Source organism: Macrosteles quadrilineatus, unplaced genomic scaffold (assembly GCF_028750875.1).
Source record: "Macrosteles quadrilineatus isolate MER2022 unplaced genomic scaffold, UCM_ALF_1.0 Scaffold_3__2_contigs__length_128488019, whole genome shotgun sequence".
Lineage (NCBI taxonomy): Eukaryota > Metazoa > Arthropoda > Insecta > Hemiptera > Cicadellidae > Macrosteles > Macrosteles quadrilineatus.
This window is the reverse complement of record NW_026542596.1, coordinates 85,604,713-85,624,706: the sequence shown is the minus strand read 5'-3', so window position 1 is coordinate 85,624,706 and position 19,994 is coordinate 85,604,713. Positions and strand designations below refer to the sequence as shown.

The window sequence follows — 19,994 nt, the reverse complement described above, 5'->3', positions numbered from 1 at the left end:
TCAGCTGTTGTACTGTTGTATTTGTCACTTCACATTAAATGTTATATTAAAAGTTCACTTCTGTGTAAAAATATGTCACGTTTCTTACCAATTTATTTGTTTTAAATGGTAACTGTAGGAAAAATATAATGTGCAACTCGAGTGCAAAGTGCAATTGCCTCACCCGAGAAACCATTCCTCACTCGCCTACGGCTTGTGAGTAAGTATTTCTCTCGAGTGAGTCTATTGCTCCCATTGTTCAATAGTGCACAAATAACTATTTATTTAATTCATTACATAATTTACTACATTGGCGGGGGGGGGGGGGGGGGGGGGAACAATATGATTTCCCCCCCCCCGCACCAATTTCATTGATTTTCAAGATCTCACCAATTTTTCAAGTGACAATCGTGATGTTCACGATTCCTCCTCGGTCGCAGGTGATGATGATGTCCCCCTTATCCGTCAAGATGTTCATGTTTTCACTGTGATTATAGATGACTGTGACGATATTCCTATGAATGCGGGAGGTGTTCGCAATTTCATAATTTTCGGTCGCGGGTGATTATGGTGATGATGATGATGTCCCAGTGATCGTGGTAGACGCTCATAATTTTTCACAGGAGATGATTAAGATTTTGCCAAGATCGCGGCAAGTTTCACCTGTAGGGCAGGGCCCAATTGGGGTCTTGGCCTAGGGCCACAGCTACTCTAAAGGAAGACGGTATTTTACTGACAAGTGATGGATAATGTCTGCCACAACTATGAGTATGTAGCGACAATATGTACAGACAACCTTTTGGGGTAATGAAAGACTAGTTCTAACAGATGAGTGTGATGTTGCCAGTGTCCGCTCCTAGCAAGAGGAGTCTGTTTAGTGGAAGTACCTGTAACAAACATAACAAATTAACCCTCAAGTCTATACCTCCAAGGTGGGTGAATCTTTATTACAAATTATTTGGCAAAAATATTTAAATTGTTGTGGATTGCCGAGGATCAAACCCAACCCTCTCGTACCAAGTGCCAAAAATCGAGCCACCTCGCTAGCAACACACCTATGGGAGCAAAAATTGAATTTGAATAAAAGTACATTGGAAATTCTTTGGAGTAAACGACTCGTTGATACCTGACTGTGTGGATTGTTAAACTCGCCTTCCAGGCAGAAATGTTTTTATGTGAGTCACATGAGTTGTAATGTTTTCATAAAAATTTATGTGTCACGTTTACCTTTGAGGTGTGTTTGACATGAAATATGAGTTTGCCTCAAAGACATCAATTTTAATATTTTACCTTTAGTCTTTTATTTCCTCACATTTACTTTAAAAATAAAAATGTTAATAACTAAAGCTGCAATATAGTTGGATGAAGAGGTAACTAAGTGGTTTTCAAAGTCCATTTCTTGTTCATATTGGCCCATATAACTGACTTAATTTTAATTTCATAGTCAATGTTAACTCATTGGCTACAAGGTGGAACATGGTTCTATACATTCACTGCATAAAATTACACAGGACTTTTTGTAGAGAAGTATGACTGAGAGCACAGAATAAATTCCTAACCCAGAACTACCCCTTCTGTCGCTTAATGGTGGGCTAGGCCAACTAAAGTCACTCAACAGAGTTGCTATAAGCAGATCATATATACAAGTGAAATTAATACTTTTTCCAAAGTAGGAATGCTAGATCGTTGTGAGAAAAATAGCAGATTCAATCCCAACATTTTCATTGGCTCAGTGAGACTACCGAGTTATACCTGGAGGGTGGTGAGGACTCCACGGAAGCTGTCTGACCGTAGCCGAGAGGAGGAGAAGGTAGCGGCAGGATCCAAGGAGCTGTGGACCCCAACTCTGTTAGCCGTTGTACCAGACACCAGCTGGCCTCCGTACAGGTCCACACAGTGTACTGGCTCTGTGGGGCCCCTGTGTCACAACTTTTGGTTAACATCTTTTACAAAAAAAGTTTTCTTTAATTTTAGTGTTCTTGTGCAAAAATTCATTGTGTTTGCCCAATCTTTATTTTTAGTGATTATTATTTTATTTCAAGATCTCTTAATTTTAGCTATTAGTATTCTATTGGGTTTTCTTTAGTAATTTTCCAGCTTTGCTTTAGCTCGGTTCACATACTTTTGTTACATATTAGGTACCTACTTTTTCAACTTATGCCAGATTAAATTCCGTATTCTGAAAAGTAGACAAATTTTGATTTTAAAAATAATTGTGATTTACACGACAAATTTTATTTTATTTTTCGATATTTTCAAACACTTTGTATTGAATCCCTTAAAAAGAAATTTGTTTTAAACGTTTTTAATATTTATTTTCACAGCTCAATTAATACAAAATTAGTAGCCTATTATTACAGTATTGGTCGGGAAAGATACTACAGTATTGATGATTGGGAAATGGTTTTAAATTTTGCAGTCTATTAATTGTAATGGAATTTTGGTTTTTGTTACCTAACTTTTAAAAATGCGCTAATTATTAAGGGCAAATTTCAGTAACATTTATTTTTTATACAGAATTCTATTACTGAAGACATAGTCTTGCTTAAGTTTTTATTCAAATACACAATAATACCTGTACAGTCATACGCAATATAAACTTAACTTACCAACATCTTTTTCATACAATTTTTACATACATGTTAAAAATCAAATTCCTTTTTCAAACCTATTCTAGTTTTTGAATAGATCTATTTAAACTTACTTGATGTTGAACTTGAGCTTCCCTTCGCTAGGGTTCCACACAGAGACAGCCTGGTCCAGAGAAGAGCTGACTAATGTAGTGTCACTAGCTGCCACCAGCTGCAGCACCTGCATGATAATATAGTGTTAGTGTTCTAAAGGGTTACTAAATGTGTGTTAATAAAGGTTTCTTTATAGGATGAATATCGGGTGTTTGTTTAGCGCAAGCTAAATTACAAGTACAGAGATTTAAATGTTTAGAGACAAAACAAGCTCATAAGTTGGCAGCACTGATAGCTTCACTTCTTTGTCGATCAGCAGATAAGCATTTTTAGCTTGTAGTCTATACGGTATAGTGTTTTTCTCAATATTTTGGTAATAAGACTCAACATGGTGTTTTTGTAAGCTCAATGAGTATGTCTTACATAGAAGAGTACATTGAAGGTAAAAGTAAATAATTTGTCTTATGCCGGGTAGAGTAAGCAATTGAGTTTTCAGGTGAAATTTCAGTAGGCCTTCTTAAAAATAAATTAACTAAGTTATAGGTTTTTTTGGTTTTTTTATGCCCCATCTTTACATCCTAGGACGCTAGTTCAAGCCCGAAACTGTTTTAAACATTACTCCAAACTAGTTCTAGTGGGTCGTGGTATTATCACATGGATTGAATCCAATAGTGATTGGGGGGATTTGGACCTGGGACCTCGAGCTCCTAAGCTCCGAGCTCTACCACTAGACCATTTCTCTACCCCCAACTATAGGTTGTACAAACTGTAATCATCAGTAGTAAAATAGGAAGAAACAGGGACGCATACAGGCTATTAAATTGAAAAAAGAAGAAAAACAAAAAGCAACAAGAAATTAAAACTTTAACTTCCCAGTGAATGGGAAAGGAAAGATTAGAGGTAATCCAATGATCCTATTGCTCAGGACAGTAGGAGGAGGGGAGTCGTGCTGTCAGGGTTTTGGGGTAAAGAATGTGTCTGCATGAGGATTAAAAGTGGTCGAAGCCAGAGAAAAAAGATTTTTCATGGAAAGCGGCCTGGCAAATAAGTCCCAGACTTAAGCCAGGGATGGTGTTGGGAACGAGGAGCTTCAGCCGCAGCACGAGTAGAGCAATTGATTTTTTCTATGTATGTACATTTACATTATCAATCTTAAACATAGGTTACGTTTTAGAGAAAAACATGTTGAATCTTGAACAGGATAAATTTTCCACACTTACCTGTTTAGACAACAATGCATTCACGCATATCAGTAATGAAGTAGATGAGGTAGATGAGGAAGGTAGAGGAAGCAGGGTTACCAACCTCAGCTTCCTTTGTCTCTTAGCCGTGACTTTCTGTACTTGTAATTTGGATTGTGATTAGAAATAAATCCTCAATGACAACGTTTAAAGAGACAAGCAGAAGAATTTAAATACATAAGAATTTTTGTCATAGATAACCTCGATTTATAACTTGTTTTGAACAAAAATTACCCAAAACATGAAACTCTACAGTTACATGGGATTAGGATCTCTACTTCTCTCAACAGTCTATGGTAAGTTACAGTTTAGTAAAATGCCTAAACAACATACTTTGGTTTATCCACTTTTACTTACAGTCTTTTAAACAACTAAGGACTACATTATTGACTGACCTCTCCGTCGTGACCTCGCCAGGCCGCCAGTATCATCCCTGTCCTCAAGTCTATGACAGTGAGCAGACCCGATGCCTGACCCAGAGCTACCCAGGATGCACTAGGAGACACTGCGATGCATCTTACCAGCCCTGAAGGGGTGGATACTACCTGCGGGAGCAGATGAGAGAACTATACACAAGGCAGGCTGAAGTTTAAAAAAATCCATAGGTAAACAAGTAAAAAGATGCAGTTAATTAACATTATTGAGGATGTGACAATTCTCCCTAGCACTGATTCTTGTACATTAGTATCTGTATCAAAAACCGATCACCAAGAGTCAATACCGATACCAATAACCGACATGTCAGCAAAGATGCAATTACAAAAGTGCAAAAGGCTATTGCCTTGTGAGTGACAAGATGTTTCCGTGATCGCAGTAGACAATGATGTGCAGGTGACCGTGGGAGATATCCAGGATATAGCTGTGGTCCCAAAAGACGATGACGATGTTCCTGTGACCATTAGAAGTGATAAATATTTTACTGTGACAATGATAATGTCTACATGACTAAGGGAGTTGGATTTGGCCTTGATCATGGAAGTCATGTATGATATTCAGGGTTTGTTGTGATTAGCGATTGCAGAAGGCAATGATGTCCACAAGGTTGGGGGAGATAATCAGAATTTGGCCACAATCGTGGAAGACGATGATGATCCCATTACAGCGAGAGTTATTCAGAGATTTGCTGCAATCGCTTTAGATGATGGTGATTAAAGTTTCAATGACCGATGCAGATGTTCAAAATTTGACAGCTATCGCCAAAGATAAAGGAGATGCCTTACGACCACGGCAGATGATCTTAATAGGTACTGCCGCAAGCTCGGCTTAGTTGAAAATCTAGACTGAAAGAACGTACACAAAGTCACCTACCTTGAGCTCATTGACGTAACCACCAACTCTAGTGTCCAACGTTCTCAAAGTAGGATCTGTAGTTGCTGCCAAGACCTGCACCACAAAATAGGTGAATTGGTATAATGAACATATAAAAATAACACTTTAAATGTCCACATACATAGTACACGCTGACTAGATTTGGTTTTGAAATGTATTATTTGGGGTATAAAGTAGCAGTGACACAACAGCTTATTTCGTTTAGCCTGTTAAATTATATAGTTATAAAACATGGTTTTCATAAAACTATAATTGGGGTTTTGTAAACAATAAATTTGTACTGCAACAAATGCATGTAACACTGAGGTGTATCAATTATGTGTAATGAGTAATTAATATGGAAGTCTTTAGTTAACATTTATATATCCAAAATAGCCACACCTGATGACTAGGCGCAGGTAGCGAGCGCAGAGTGTTTACAGGAGGGGACCTAGAAGGGTCCGTGTGAGCCAGAACTCTCCCTACATAAGGATCCCAAACATGTACAGTAGAGTCACATGACACAGCCAACCTGGCCGCTTCACAGAAACAGACAGACAACACGGACTTGCGATGTCCAGTGTACGTCCACTGGGCTGGCACTACGGTGCTGCCATCTCCCTGCAAAAGTGTACGACAAGATGGTTATAAAGCTTTATGTAAAATCGTGTATTCTAACACAAGCTATGTCGATGTGTTTGATTGGTTGCAAAATTCATCTTGAAATCCAGCAGTGGGATTTTTCTGAAAGTTTGTTTGAGAATAGGAGCTTTTTTCCTGGGGCTAGAAAATCTATTGGTAGAAGCCACTGTGTACTAAAAGTTGGTACTTTGTCAAAAAACTCTTTAGGAAATTGAAAGATTTTACTTTTGGACTTAGGAGTGTCTATTTAGTTACAGTAGGCCTATAGCAATGATGTATGAAAAATAATCGTGAGGCATGCTTTAAACCCAAATAAGCATTATAAAAAGTAAAAATACAATCGAGAAGACGGCTTTGAGCAAAAACTACACTGAATAAATAAATAAATAAAAATGCCTTTATTTCCGAGCGTCTCTCAGTACAAATATTACTGTTTTACAGAGTAACTCAGGTCAAAACTAACTAGAAAAAATACAATACTATTATAATACAAGACATCGTGTGATAAAATAAAAATATAAAATATATATATATACAACTATTTTACAATATTAAAACGTTTTTTTAAGTTTCTTTTAAAAGCCAGGACCCCCAGCTGTTTTAGGTCCAAGGGGAGGTCATTGTAAATTAGTCACTGAGAGTACATTACTGAGCAGTGAGCATTATGATAAATACCACTGTTCAAAAATAAAGAGTTTTGAACAGTTACTACAAGCAAAACTTAATCCCAAGTACCAAAAGTATCTAGAAATGTTTTTTTTCAAGCTTTGTGTATAAAAATCAATATTTAAATGAATGAAGTTTATATCCTTAACTATGATAAGAGCAATCTTTTTTGTTCGCAAATTAGTTTCTCAAAATCCACTAATCCAGTAAAAGAGTCATTCTGAAAGTTTGAGGTTATAGGTTATATAACTTTTGAGCTAAAAAATCTTTTCAAACAGCCACTTTTTCAAAAAAATTTCTAAGAACTTTTCAAGAAATTTTTTTCTACAAATTAAATTGCTCTATCCTCATACACTAACTACAATATATAAGCTTACGAAATATATTTTCACTGTGAGTGCCTCACCATGCTGCGGATGGACCAGACTTTGACAGTCTTGTCGCGTGAGGCAGACAAGAAGCTGTTCTCGTTGTCCAGCACAGTCAGCGCTCGGACACTGTTGCAATGGCCACTGAAGCTTAGTAATTTGATCTGCTTGATATCCAGCAAGGACGAAGTGTTGCCAACCTCATTCTGCCAATAGCTCAGCCAGTTGCCCCTCAAGTGCCTACAATGTAACAGCTACAAATTAGTAACTTACAAAATGGATGAATCGGACCGAACTTTGTTAATGGATGAATAAGCCATTATCAAGAAGTGGGATTTTTTGGGTTGCAGAATTGTATACACAAAAGGCAAACGTGAAAATATAATTAATGATTAATAGAAAGTTAATAGCTAAGTGTTAATATTTAAAAGAGAACCTTCATAGGATTTTAATTCTATCAGGAAAATCACATCGAATCAGAACCACTTTGATAAACGGGTGGGCCCAGGCCTAGGGGTGCAAAAGGGTCTAGGTTTATTTGTAGCGCAAGGAAGAGAAAAATTCCCCCACATGGTAGGTGGAGAGGGGCGCATCTCGGGTCAACTCTCGGGCCCATAGCGCGTCACATGCAAACCGCGGGCCTGCATCAAATAACCTTCCAATCAAGATTGTTAAGGTTGGTTGAATGTAGAATTGTAGATTGACATTATTTTTTTATAAGCATTGGATATTTGTTAAATAATTTAAAGATGTACATTAAATTAATGTTATCAAACAATTATTTTTTTTATTTCTTAACTTTTAGTTAGTATTAGAGGGAATACTCAAAAGACTGCTACACAAATAGCTCATCTCACTTGGTCATTGGCTCTTAAAGAAAAAAAGTTATAAACATGTTTTACAAAAGAGCAATTAAATTTCGTACCATTATCTAAACTCTAAAAGAATAGTCTAACTCTTGCAGTATCAATTTAAACGATTCAAAAATAGAGCACTTACCTGGTGTTGTTATCAGTCCTGTGCAAATTATCAGCTTGGTCTTCAGGTCCTGGGTTAGGACTGGGCACAGGCTCCTAAAAATGTCAACTATTATGAGGGAATAGAAAAAGGTTGGTTGTTCAATGTATTATATTAATTTGACCTTAAACTGATGTAACCTTATAAAATATTTTACTCTATATCACAAAAAAATTATTTGCTAGAAAAGCTTAATAACACCCAAGTTATGAGGGATTTAAAATAAATGCTTCAAAGTTGAAATACTCTACTGTCTGCTCATTTTATTATATAAATTGAAACAAAACAAGCCTCACAGTGGCTATATTAGAAAACTATAACCAGGAAATATCTTTCAAATAACAAACATAAAAGTTGAAACTGAGTTCTTAAGTTCTCAACTCAAATTTTGATTTAAGCTCTCAATTTTTAGCCATGCTGAGCTCTTAAAATAATTGAGTTTTCCAAATTGACCAGAAACGTTGATAGATACTAACATGTAAGTCAATCCGGTTGCCGATGACGACGACGTTAGTTCCAAAACTTCCAACAGAGTCTTCCACATAATCCTCTCCAACTCGATCAATCAGTTGGGGATCTAAGGAGGGAAAACATTTGACTTCAGAATATTAACAAGTTCAAGTTTTCCTCTCCTCATATTTACTAAAAATTCTAAAAATTTGAGAACAAAAACTGTTATATTATTGCCTATTGGGTTCTGTCCTTCAAACATGCTCCACTAACAAAAGCATAACTTGGTTTTAATTTATAAATTTGTACTTTTAAAGCTTTTGAAACAGTTGTTCTGATTTTATGCTGGAAACCCTGTCCAGCCAGCACACAAATTTTGTTTTCTTTGCACTATGTGGAAAAGAGTGTAAATCTTGTAATTGAAGGAATGTAAAAACAATTTTCAAACGTGACCAAATTACACAAGCATAAACAAGAGAAGGTTTTGTTATGATACTTGAAATTTCAATATTTTGAGGTTTGGGGCTTCAAGGTTTAATCATGGAACCCCTTTTTTTTAAAGCTGCCCTTGGTGTGAGTAATGTCTAGGAACGGTTTAAGTTTAGAGAACATCCTCAATCTCCTTTATCACGTAGAGTGCGTCCGTACCCCATCGGGAACGCTCGGCAATGCCTTTTGTATATCTTCGTTTCAGCTCTAGCGTCAGCCGAAAGCGGACCTATACCACGTTAGCGTGTAGTATGTGACTTGCATTTTGTTGTGGTGTAGGTTGGTATTAAATTTCCCCGTAAAATTCCCGTCTGGCAATCTCAAAAGTCTTCTTTTTGTCCCGTCTTTTTCCCTCCCTTTGGAAATACAATTCCAATGGGACCGGCTACGTTCCAAGCAGTGCTGCTATCTGTGGGTGTTTAGCGAACTACGTCGACTCTCGTTGTAAAGCAGGACATCCCCGCACGTTATTTGCTATTCGTCAGACCAATATTGGAAAGCCAATCACACGCGGCAATCGGGTTTGCTCGACGCTGAGGGCTGCGCCGCACTGGGGATACGCCCGCTATTTGACGTGCCGCAGCGAACGTGTTAAGAGACTTAGGAGAAGGAGTTGCACAAAGAGCATCCTTTGAAGCTTAATAGGTTTTTCCTATTTGAATGGCAGCAGGTTTGAGGGTTTAGAGATTGCAAGTCACTGAGGAATTTTTTATTTCTTCCCTGACATTGTATTATAAAACATTACCCTTTGAGAAACAAAAAAAGTGTTCAGAAAACGGCTATTACCAGAGACATGACTATGGCTGAGACGGTGCTCTTCACACAACTGTCTGATAAACGAGTGGTTTTTGAGTGATTGCTCCATCAATGACTCTCCAAAGAAGCTGGCGAAGGGTCCGTAAGCCCAGTTAGCCAGCTCTGGTGACATAACCGCAGCCAACTCTTCTAGAGCCTGCTAACAAAATAAAATTAAGATTTGGTCAATGGTCATATATTTATGTCAATGGTCTATGGTCAATGATTTGATTTATTTCTAGAACACAAGGTGCTGAAACCTACTAAGAGAGCTCTATCATTAACCATTCATTTAATTTCCTCCTGCCATTGTCAAATGTGTCGCAGCACAACACTAATCAATAAAACACTGTAAAGCATTATTATTTTTCTTTTAATTTATATCTTATGTTAAATAAAAAAATATCTTCCAGAAAAATAGGTTATAGTAGGCCCTACCCCACAGTGTTCTTCTTTAAATTATTTCTGTCTTTTTTCCTGTCATCTGTAAAAATTCCACAGGTGTGGCCAGGAAAAAAAAATGGTCTCTGATTTTACTTAGGGTAATAAGAAACAAGATATTGAGTCAGATGTACTAGTGTACCTGTTGCTCGAATTTGAGCAATTGCGAAGCATTACATGCATTATTTTAAAACGAATAACGGTCATAATTTCCGATCACTTTATAAAAGTCGACTTAAAGATTATGGAAATACTCACGATGTACACAACAGTTAGATATAATCAGAATTGTTTGTAAATATCTTATCGTTTTTCAAAAGCTGATCTTGTTTTTTAGAGTTTTCTACAAATATTTCCTACTCATAGCTGTATTAGGTTCTCTATAATAATGATAATAAATGAAGAAGAAAAACATTATTTCTATTTCTCCTACTTGGTTGTGTTCTATGACTTTCTTATGTTTCCATTGTTTACAAATCGGCTCTTTCAATGATTGCTCAAAAAATGTAGCACAGTGTTAATTCAGTTTTATTTTTAGTAGGCCTATATCAAATTGTCCAGGATTTCTCGCTTTTTTCCATTGTAATAATTACACCAACCCAAGTATCGTCTACAAATGCAATACGCCAAAGAATATCATCTACGTGCAACACGCCTACGTACAATCTCCAAGAAGAGGTAAAAAAGGCAGAAACCAACAATAGACATAAGTTAACTCCATAAGAAATAATTTTAAGAGTTACTGTGATATTGGGATTTTCCACTGATTTTCCACAATAGAACATTATATTTCAAAACATGACACGATGCAGAAAAAAATCGATGTTAAAAATCAGAAAAAACCCATTGCAAATACAGTACTTCATTTTGACAAATTCAGTAAATCACAATTTAAATATTAACAGCTGTTTCATTAAGAAGAAGTAGTGTAAAATTATACATATGGTCATAATGTAAACAAATCTGCTGAGGGGACTTTAAAGGCCTCTGGGGCAGAGCCCCAAGGGAATTTACCTTGTTTCTCATTTGATTGCTCATCTACAGACCAAGACCTTTTTTAGAGACCCCTACCAAGTTTCTACGCCCAGCCGTTCTTTGAAATTAGCAATGACCAAAACCCGTTTCCCCCCATAAGAATAACATGGGATGGGAATTTAAAGGCCTCTGGAGCAGAGCCCCAAGGGAATTTACCAAATTTCTCTTTTGATGGCTCATCTACAGACCAAGCCCTTTCTTTAGACACCTCTACCGAGTTTCTACTCCCAGCCGTTCTCTCAAATTAGCTGTCACAAAGAAAAACAGTTTCAAATTAATATATACCGGGTGTCCATAAAGTCTTTCCCTGATTATAAATCTTTGTTGTGCGGACACCATCAATGCTACGCCGTACTTTTTTAGTTTTTCTGAAAGGGAATTTAATCAAGTTTTAGTTGGTATCACTTTAAATCCAGCTGATTTCCAACAATAACGTTACGTTGAACAAATAAACAAAACAGTAATACTGTAATGGCAAGTTTGCAAGAGAAATCACAGTGCGTCTTATGGTTTCATGAAACTCATTCCGCTGTTACAGTTCAGAGAAATTTTTGGAGAAATTTTGGAAGGCCTCCACCTGATGTGAAAAGTATCAAGAGTTGGTATGCAAAGTTTCAGGAAAGAGGCAGTGTATGATAAGGAAAGAACCGGTCGCCTGCGTGTTAATCAAGACACAGTTGATGCCTTGCGCCATGCATTTCGACAGAATCCTCGCAAATCAGTCCGAAAAGCTAGCCGAGAGCTACAAATGCCACGTTCTACTGTACACAAGATTTTGAAAAAAGAACTGAAATTCTTTGCTTATAAATTACAAGTTGTGCAAAAACTTGAGCAAAATGACTTTCCTCTCCGAACTGAATTTGCAAATAACGTTCTGGATCGCTTGGAGCTGAATGAAAATTACCTTAAACGCATATGTTTCTCAGACGAAGCTACATTTCATGTCTGTGGGAAGGTAAACCGGCACAATTGTAGAATTTGGGGCAGTGAAAACCCCAGAGTTGTGATTGAACACGAAAAGGATAGCCCAAAAGTAAATGTGTGGTGTAGATTAATGCACGATAGGATCATTGGACCCTTCTTTTTTGCGGAAGCAAATGTGAATAGGTGGTCTTATTTGGACATGTTAGAGTTGTATGCAGTCCCTCAACTACAAGAACTTCAACCTGAGATCATTTTTCAGCAAGATGGCGCTCCACCCAGTTGGGCTGGATGTGTAAGAGATTTTTTAAATGCTACCTTCCCAGAGCGCTGGATTGGGCGTGGTGGGCCAACAAAATGGCCACCTCGTTCACCAGATTTGACCCCCCTGGATTTTTTCTTGTGGGGGTTTGTAAAGGACATTGTTTATTCTAGCCCGGTAGCCGATTTGGAAACCCTCAAAAGAATTACGAATGCTTTTATGTCTGTGACTGAAGATATGCTGACTAAAACATGGAATGAAATCGAAAATCGCCTAGTTGATATTTAGTTTAGGCCATTAGAGGCGCTCACGTAGAGGTGTACTAACATTGTATATAGTTGTAAAAAAACTTAAGAAGTTGCTTGTTCTATCTGTAAATAAAACTTTGTTCTCCAATCATTGGTTTTCGTGTTATTCGGTTTCTTTATCAGGGAAAGACTTTATGGACACCCAGGTAGATTACAGTAGACATACATTTTGTGAAAATCAAGATACTTGAAATGATGAAAGCTACTTATTTAATGCAATACAAAATATTTTTTTTAAACAGACCACAAGACCAAATTAACGGGTTATGTAACCAGTTGTTCAATAGCTTAAAATTTGTCTTTTTCAATTGATTGTATGTGCACAAACCAATGGCTGGCCAATCCAGTGACAGCAGTGGTTTTATTTAGTTTTATTATAAAACATAATTTACTTATTCTTTATCTTGATACCATCTAAGTCTATTATGGAAGATTCTCATATTTTTCTTACTACATTTGTTTGCAAATCGTGATACAAAACATCCATGCATATTTACAGTAGGTGCATGAAATTCAGTCCAGGAGTCAGTTGCATACCTTGAATCTGTTAGTGTCACCATCAGCTGTACCAGACTTTGGTGGTGAAAATGAACCAACAGGGTCTGCATCTTTAATTTTATTCATTGGGTCCTCAAGTCTGAAATCACAATAATAGAGGGATTAAAAAAATGTAATACAGTAATGGTAAATCATAGTTTTATGCAAGAATTATGTAAAAACTGAACACAGGTGTTTAAGGAAAATGTTCAGCTTAAATGGATAAACTCTATGGCATCCAGGTGCTGTTGGATCAAAAAAGTTTATGTATTTGTTCAAAATTATGTTCTAGACATGATCTACATGAATGTGATGGGTCGGTTGTCAAATTACACATACACATGGTTCTGTTTGTCTTTGTGAACAAATTGTAGGCCAGAGGTTTTTACATTGTATTTTATTGTAATTTGCTTCGAGTCCTTCATTGGTTTCTTTTAATTTTAAAATGGTAGATGGTACCTAGATATTTTTATAAAATATTATTAACTGTATATTGGTTTAGTATAAACTATCAATTCACGTTTTTATGTTCAGTTTCGCAAAAAATGAGAATAAAAAAGCATTGTTGACGGATCAACTCTAATTCAGCGTTTGTACTCATTTTTGGAAAAACTTGCAGGATTTTTACAGCCAATATTTTTTTGGGACGGGATTTTCATTAATGATGAAAAATATTAGACAACACATAAAGAACATCACTAGCCACCTAGCCTACACATTTCATCAATGAGAACGTTGTGAATTATAATCAATATTCTACGGCTGTGTAACTATTAAAATTAATTGTGCAGCAATGTCCTTAGCAGACAATTGTCCATAATTATTTTGGGACCAAATTAAAAAATAATCAATAAACTATTTTAAAAATTGAGTTTTCCAAAATTTTATAAATATTTGGGGGGGGGGATAGTCGTTACTTGTCCCAAACTCAAATATTAGTCTCAAAGATCCCTACCAAAAACCAAATGATATTTTGCAATACACACTTTTCTTTTCTAGTAAAATGTAGGTCAGAGAAAGGCAAACCAGTCAACAGCACTATTGTCTTTTCCCTTGAGTCTGTAGTGCTTGGAGCTGCTCATGCAGATGGTGGCCTGGTCAGTGAGTCATATTTCTGGCATTACTATTACTGTGCAATCCACTTTAATTGAAGAAAATTAACAAATATGAATGTATTTTAATCTCCTGTTCATTTTGATCCAAAATTTCAGGTTAATCTATGAATTTTTATTGAGTTATGAAATTAGGTAATAGTATGATATTATTACATAGTAAAAGGTAAAAATTCACCGATTTGTCTTTAAATTGGTACCAAAATGAAGAGTAGATTAAAATACATTCATCACATCAGATTTGTATATTTATTCAATTAAATTTATTGCACAGATAGAGCCAGAAGTATGACTCACTGAGCAGGCCACCATCTGCCTGAGCAGCTCCAAGCGCTCATAACAGTCTCAAGGGATAAAGACTATTAGTTCGGTCTACTGGTTCGCCTCACTCTGACCTACGATTCACTATTCTCTGATTCCTCCTCGACAATGAGAAAAGCCAAGTAGCTAACCTAGTGTCATCAGTGTGTCCGCGAGCCTTGCTGAAGACAGAGAAGAACTTGGCCATTGTGTGGACCAGCGCAATCTTCTGCTCAGTAGTAGCTCTCAGCATCAACACGTGTAGACACTGCACCAGCTTCAGCATGAGTGCTCGGCGCGCCGCCACACCGCCTGGGAACATCTGGCGCAGAGTGGCGCCTAAACGCAGCGCTGGGCTACACACACGCAGCAGGATCACTTCCTAAAGAATATGTAAAAAATTAGTGACATGTCGATACCAAAATGTATCGATTCAAGAGACGGGGTGTTTTTAAGTAAAGAAAAATATTATGCAGCAATGACAAAGTTCTAAACTAGCCAATTATTAAGTTCAAACCATTCTAAACTCATTAAATAACCACCACATTAAAGGTTCCAAATGAATATCTAACTAAACTACGAAAATCTAAAAGTAAATGTTATAACTAGAGATGTGAAAGCTTAATATTTTCAGTAGGGGTGTGCGAATAGTGATTTTCAACCTCGAGCCGAGCCGAGCCGAGCTTTTTAAAAAATGTTCGAGCTCGAGCTTTTTCGAGCCGAGCTTTTCCTAGCGTAACCTTATCTTAATAATTAAACTTTTTTTCTTAAAAAAGTGCATAATAATAATAATGTTCAGTCAATTTTTAAATAAACACAATGTTATTTTAATATGTTTAAAAACATTGAGAATTGTCAAGACATCAAATAGTAGATAATCACGATAAGAACTGAACTGAACTAAATGAAGATGCAAGAAATAAAAGGATATCGATTGAAGGCCTGAAGAGATATGCAGTGCAGACTGAGACAATCAGATTGTCTTTCATAACAGAACAGCAACGCGACCTTGAATGACGACATAACAACTAGCAAGTTGATTACATATGTATATTGTAACTACTATGAATATTTAATTCTATTTTGTATAAATAAATACAAAATAAATTTAAAAACACTTGATTATTCTTGTTAATTTCCATGCACAAAATATTTTTGTTTTATGAATCCTATTAATCAAAAAAGAACATGGTTGGTTTGGATCCAAAAAGGTGGAGAGACAAGTTTTACTTATATATTAAAAAATATATAATTGACATATAGAGGAAATAGACCAAAGCACTAGAATTAATAGAATAACACACAAAGTAAACAAGAAATGAAATGCAGAACACAATGATTTAACACTGTCACTCAATTTTGTCATCTAGAAGAGTCGGCGAACTAATCAATAAATAGCCAAAACCAGTTTCCTCCCCTTCACACAGTCTCACCGCCCCCCTCCCCCCCAATCCGGGTGGCCCAACACTTTGTCCTTGAAACACCCTTGCGTCTGAAACAATAAACCCTTACACCCTCGTTGCTGTTTTGACAACAGGTTTATGAATGTGATCACTATTTTTCATTTCCAGAATTAACTATCAATTATTATTATTTGCAAGATACAAATAGGAAACTACATCACATTATGGTATTCAATGACCCATGTACTATCAAAAATTAATAACTCATTACTTATTTTGATAATAAAAAGCACTCATTACAGCACGCGCCACTTATTGATATATATATATATACAATTGTTTAGATAAAGGGCTACTATTATAATTAATGAAGAAAGCATATTAACTCAGTACCCTGAAATTAAAAGAAAAATCATATGTAAAAATCATCACATGATGTTTATTTGTTAATTAATTTGTTTGTGTTTGAAATGAGGTTAAATGTTACTCTTGTAAATGGCCTAAAGGTCGAAACATGTAGAGTTTTAAAAATAAAAATAATTTCAGGGTACTGAGTTAATATGCTTTCTTCATTAATTATATATATATATATATATATATATATATATATATATATATATATATATATATAATCCTCAAAGTAACTGTTACTTTATACAAAATAAAATAGGTACACAATTGTGTGGCCAGTCAAACTTTATAAACAAACATTTTATTCTATAAAATACAGATGGTAAATAGGGGTTGGTTTAAAGGAAATAAAATACAAAACATACTAATTAATTATTTTGATAAACATTAGAAAGGTTATGGGATTGATTGAACTAAAATAACCGCAGGGAAACTTATAAGTAGAAAAGTTGTCAACCACAATCTGTTTAATCAGTACATTGTTAGAGAGAGAGAGAGAGAGAAAGAGAGATAGCAGATAGGGGCGTTTGATAAGGAATCTGAAAAAGTAAACAAACAAGGAACAACGACACGACGATACTCGTTTACAGCCTTATTGTCTCGCCCACTACATTTGCACACGTGACCACTTTTTGCTTCTTCCTTATCTTTCATCCGTCCCAAAATAGAATTCCTGAAATAGTTTGTTGGTATAATCTCCCCTCCCACACAAGGCGCAGTGCTCAGTGCGCACTGTAGGTTGCCACGGCAACCGTGTGTCGTCATAGCGACTTAGCCAATCACGCACTCGCACTGCGTTGTATATTACGATACGAATAGTTGTGTTAGAAAGACAACGCGATAGGTGGTAGTTTCCTCAAAATTACGATCGATAATCATTGCGTCTTGACTGAGCTGAGGTTCGTGCTTATCAAGACACAATTATGAAACGGAGGAGAGTAAATTTAAATGAAAGTTAGTTCCTTATTTATTAATTTAATTTTTATTTGCTAGTTCAATAAGTATTCGCTTAGAACATTTCGAACTTTTTGAAAATCACGAGCCGAGCCGAATAGCGCCCTATTCGGCTCGAAAAAGCTCGATGTTCGAATACTCGCACACCCCTAATTTTCAGTCAAGCCAAACTCGAAGTAATATCGTGATCATCTCCCCCGGTGTTGGAGACATCATCGTGTCTCCTGGGATCCCTGCAAGATCCTGAATATCTTTCTCAGTCACGGAAACGTCATCATGGTCTTGCACGGTCGCAAACAAATTCTGAATATAGCTCAGCGGTAACATAAATACAATCATCGTTTCCCGTGGTCACGGAACGTTTTTGTCATCTTCCACGATAGCGACAAAATCATGAACATCTCCATGTCTCAATACCGATACCAACATAACATCCAAGTATCGGTGGTATTGAGAACCGACACATCCCTAGTAACAATATAAAGTAAGTAAATGGACGTAAAGAAGTGTTTCCAAACTCATTTAAAAGTTTAAAGTTTAAAGCAAAAGTGTTATTTGGCTGAGTTTATGGTAGAGATTTTTCATAAGTAACTATTGAAAACTTGGAACGATTAGTCATTGTATGTCCATTGTATCCGAGAGAAATAACACAGGTGACATAAACCTAATTTAATTATTCTGACGATTTGGAGGCAAATGCATCATGCAAATAACAACTAAGTTGTTGTAGCTGTAGCAGCAAGGAGACAAGTTTACTACAGTAGGAGTAGAGTCCCTATAACCCGGACCCTTTTAACTGGACGTCGGTTTAACTGAACTAAACTCAGCAGAAGTAACAACTCTTTAACCGGACAATTATATCAGCACGTTGGTTTAACTGGACTCGATCGACAGGAAAAGGGCGGTAGGCTACTGAAACGACTTTTCTTGTGGAAAAGATTGGAAATGTTACAATAACCATCCCAAAGTGTTTAGTTTTACAATTTTAATATAATAATCATTATTTGATTATGTAGTAGGCTATACATTAAATATGTCTTATTTAATGAGTTTTGGGGAAATGGGTTTAACCAAAAACCCCTATAATCAGACTAGCTTTGGTCCCGAGTAGTCCGGATAAGAGGGAGTCTACTGTAGTGTCAAGTGGCAATTTCTTTCCTTTCAAATCAAGAATCGTTTCAAAATTGTATTTGGCTAAAAGCACCCTGGGACAGCTCACTTAATCTTACAAAAAAACAAATCTTATTGTTCGGCCAAAATGATGATTATTTAGAAAAAACTTCAAACAGTAAAACAACAGAACAACCTAAAACAGTCGGCAATACCAAAAATGAAAGTTGAAATGTTGAGTGTGGGGGGTATTTAATATCAAAAATCTTATAAAGATAATAGATATATTAGAGACATGTCTACCTGGAACAGCTGATGTAGAGTATTGTCGGAGAGTAGAGGCAAGCAATGAGTGAGAAGTGTCAGATGAGCAACCACAGCCGCCTCTAGACTGGCTGTCAGTTTCTTGGACATTGAGATAACGTCAGCTGTGGCTGGCAGGTACTGAACAACCACAAACTGCTCTCCATACAGCCCTGAAATGTATGTTAATTAATCATTACATAAGCTTTAAAGCAGTCCCCAGGAGTTTTCATATAGTTTTTTGGTACCAAAGGTGATATTTTTCTACCTATTTTAAACTGTTTGACCGTCACTATTTGCCACTAGACTAAGTTGCCCGGGGAGATGACCTATGTAACAACTCCAACCTTGTAGTGATACAAGACTTTTAAACACAGAAAAATATTCTTCAACTACTTGATAAGAAGGTTAACACCCACACAGTGTTTAGGTTGATTAAAGAAGAGATTAAATACTCACCCACAATATCACTAAGGCACTGAAGTACATTAGCAGCATTCTCGTCTCCCAGCAGTCTGGCGCCGTGTTGCTGAGTACAGCCGTGCTGAGTGTAGCATAGACTCAGCATACGCAGCAGGTTCCTGCTGAGGAGTGTGGCTGTCAGCACGGGGCCTAGACGATGACTCAGCCACTGTATACTGGCTACCCCCACCTCGGATACCTCCAACAGACAACACTTGGGGTACATAAGACATACAGCAAGTTCCTGCAGCCAACACTTGGCATATATAGGAATAGAATTGATCAAAACTTAACAGTTAAGGATTTTTTTGAGTCTGCAGGATTGCCGACTGCTCATCACTCCTGACTTGTTGATCGTTCCTGATTCTGCAGATAGCTACTGACATGGCTGATTGTATCCGACTCTGCTACAAAATACTTAAAGCATATAAAACTATAACATTCAGCTGTATTGGATTTCAATGTAGTTAAGTCTTATCTGTTGTCTGCTGTAGGGTTATAACTGTGCAGCAGTAGCACTAGCAGACAACAGCCATCATAATTTTGCCAACAAAAATACTATGTTTTTTTTTTATAATATCTTACGATCTGAAGTGTTTTGCTCAGCTTTGGTTTCTAATAGTGCCCTGTTAATATATCAGTTATTATTGTTGCATTGGTGTTTTACTACCTAACTTTCATCACAAAATAAATGTACTTTTTTAACTAATTATATTTCTTTTTATCTTCCAACAATTTTTTTGTGAAAAGAATGCTGTCTTGTCCAGAACTGAAATTTAAGTCCCAAGTATTCCTA

General features: G+C 36.5%; 1 protein-coding gene across 1 annotated transcript in view; it reads right to left on the bottom strand.

Moving 5' to 3' along the window:
• Nucleotides 1–458: 458 nt before the first annotated feature.
• The window catches only part of LOC128990833 (WD repeat-containing protein 81-like), a 44,790-nt gene continuing 25,254 nt past the window's right edge, over nt 459–19,994 (bottom strand). The window contains exons 20-33 of the mRNA XM_054413446.1: nt 19,196–19,397; nt 18,737–18,909; nt 14,708–14,937; nt 13,144–13,243; nt 9,631–9,796; nt 8,382–8,482; nt 7,888–7,961; nt 6,927–7,128; nt 5,615–5,833; nt 5,213–5,287; nt 4,300–4,449; nt 2,684–2,790; nt 1,732–1,897; nt 459–866 (exon numbers count right to left, since the gene is read on the bottom strand). Of these exons, the coding sequence (XP_054269421.1) occupies nt 801–866; nt 1,732–1,897; nt 2,684–2,790; nt 4,300–4,449; nt 5,213–5,287; nt 5,615–5,833; nt 6,927–7,128; nt 7,888–7,961; nt 8,382–8,482; nt 9,631–9,796; nt 13,144–13,243; nt 14,708–14,937; nt 18,737–18,909; nt 19,196–19,397 (2,031 nt within the window). The 3' untranslated portion in view covers nt 459–800. The remainder of the gene's footprint in view (nt 867–1,731; nt 1,898–2,683; nt 2,791–4,299; nt 4,450–5,212; nt 5,288–5,614; nt 5,834–6,926; nt 7,129–7,887; nt 7,962–8,381; nt 8,483–9,630; nt 9,797–13,143; nt 13,244–14,707; nt 14,938–18,736; nt 18,910–19,195; nt 19,398–19,994) is intronic.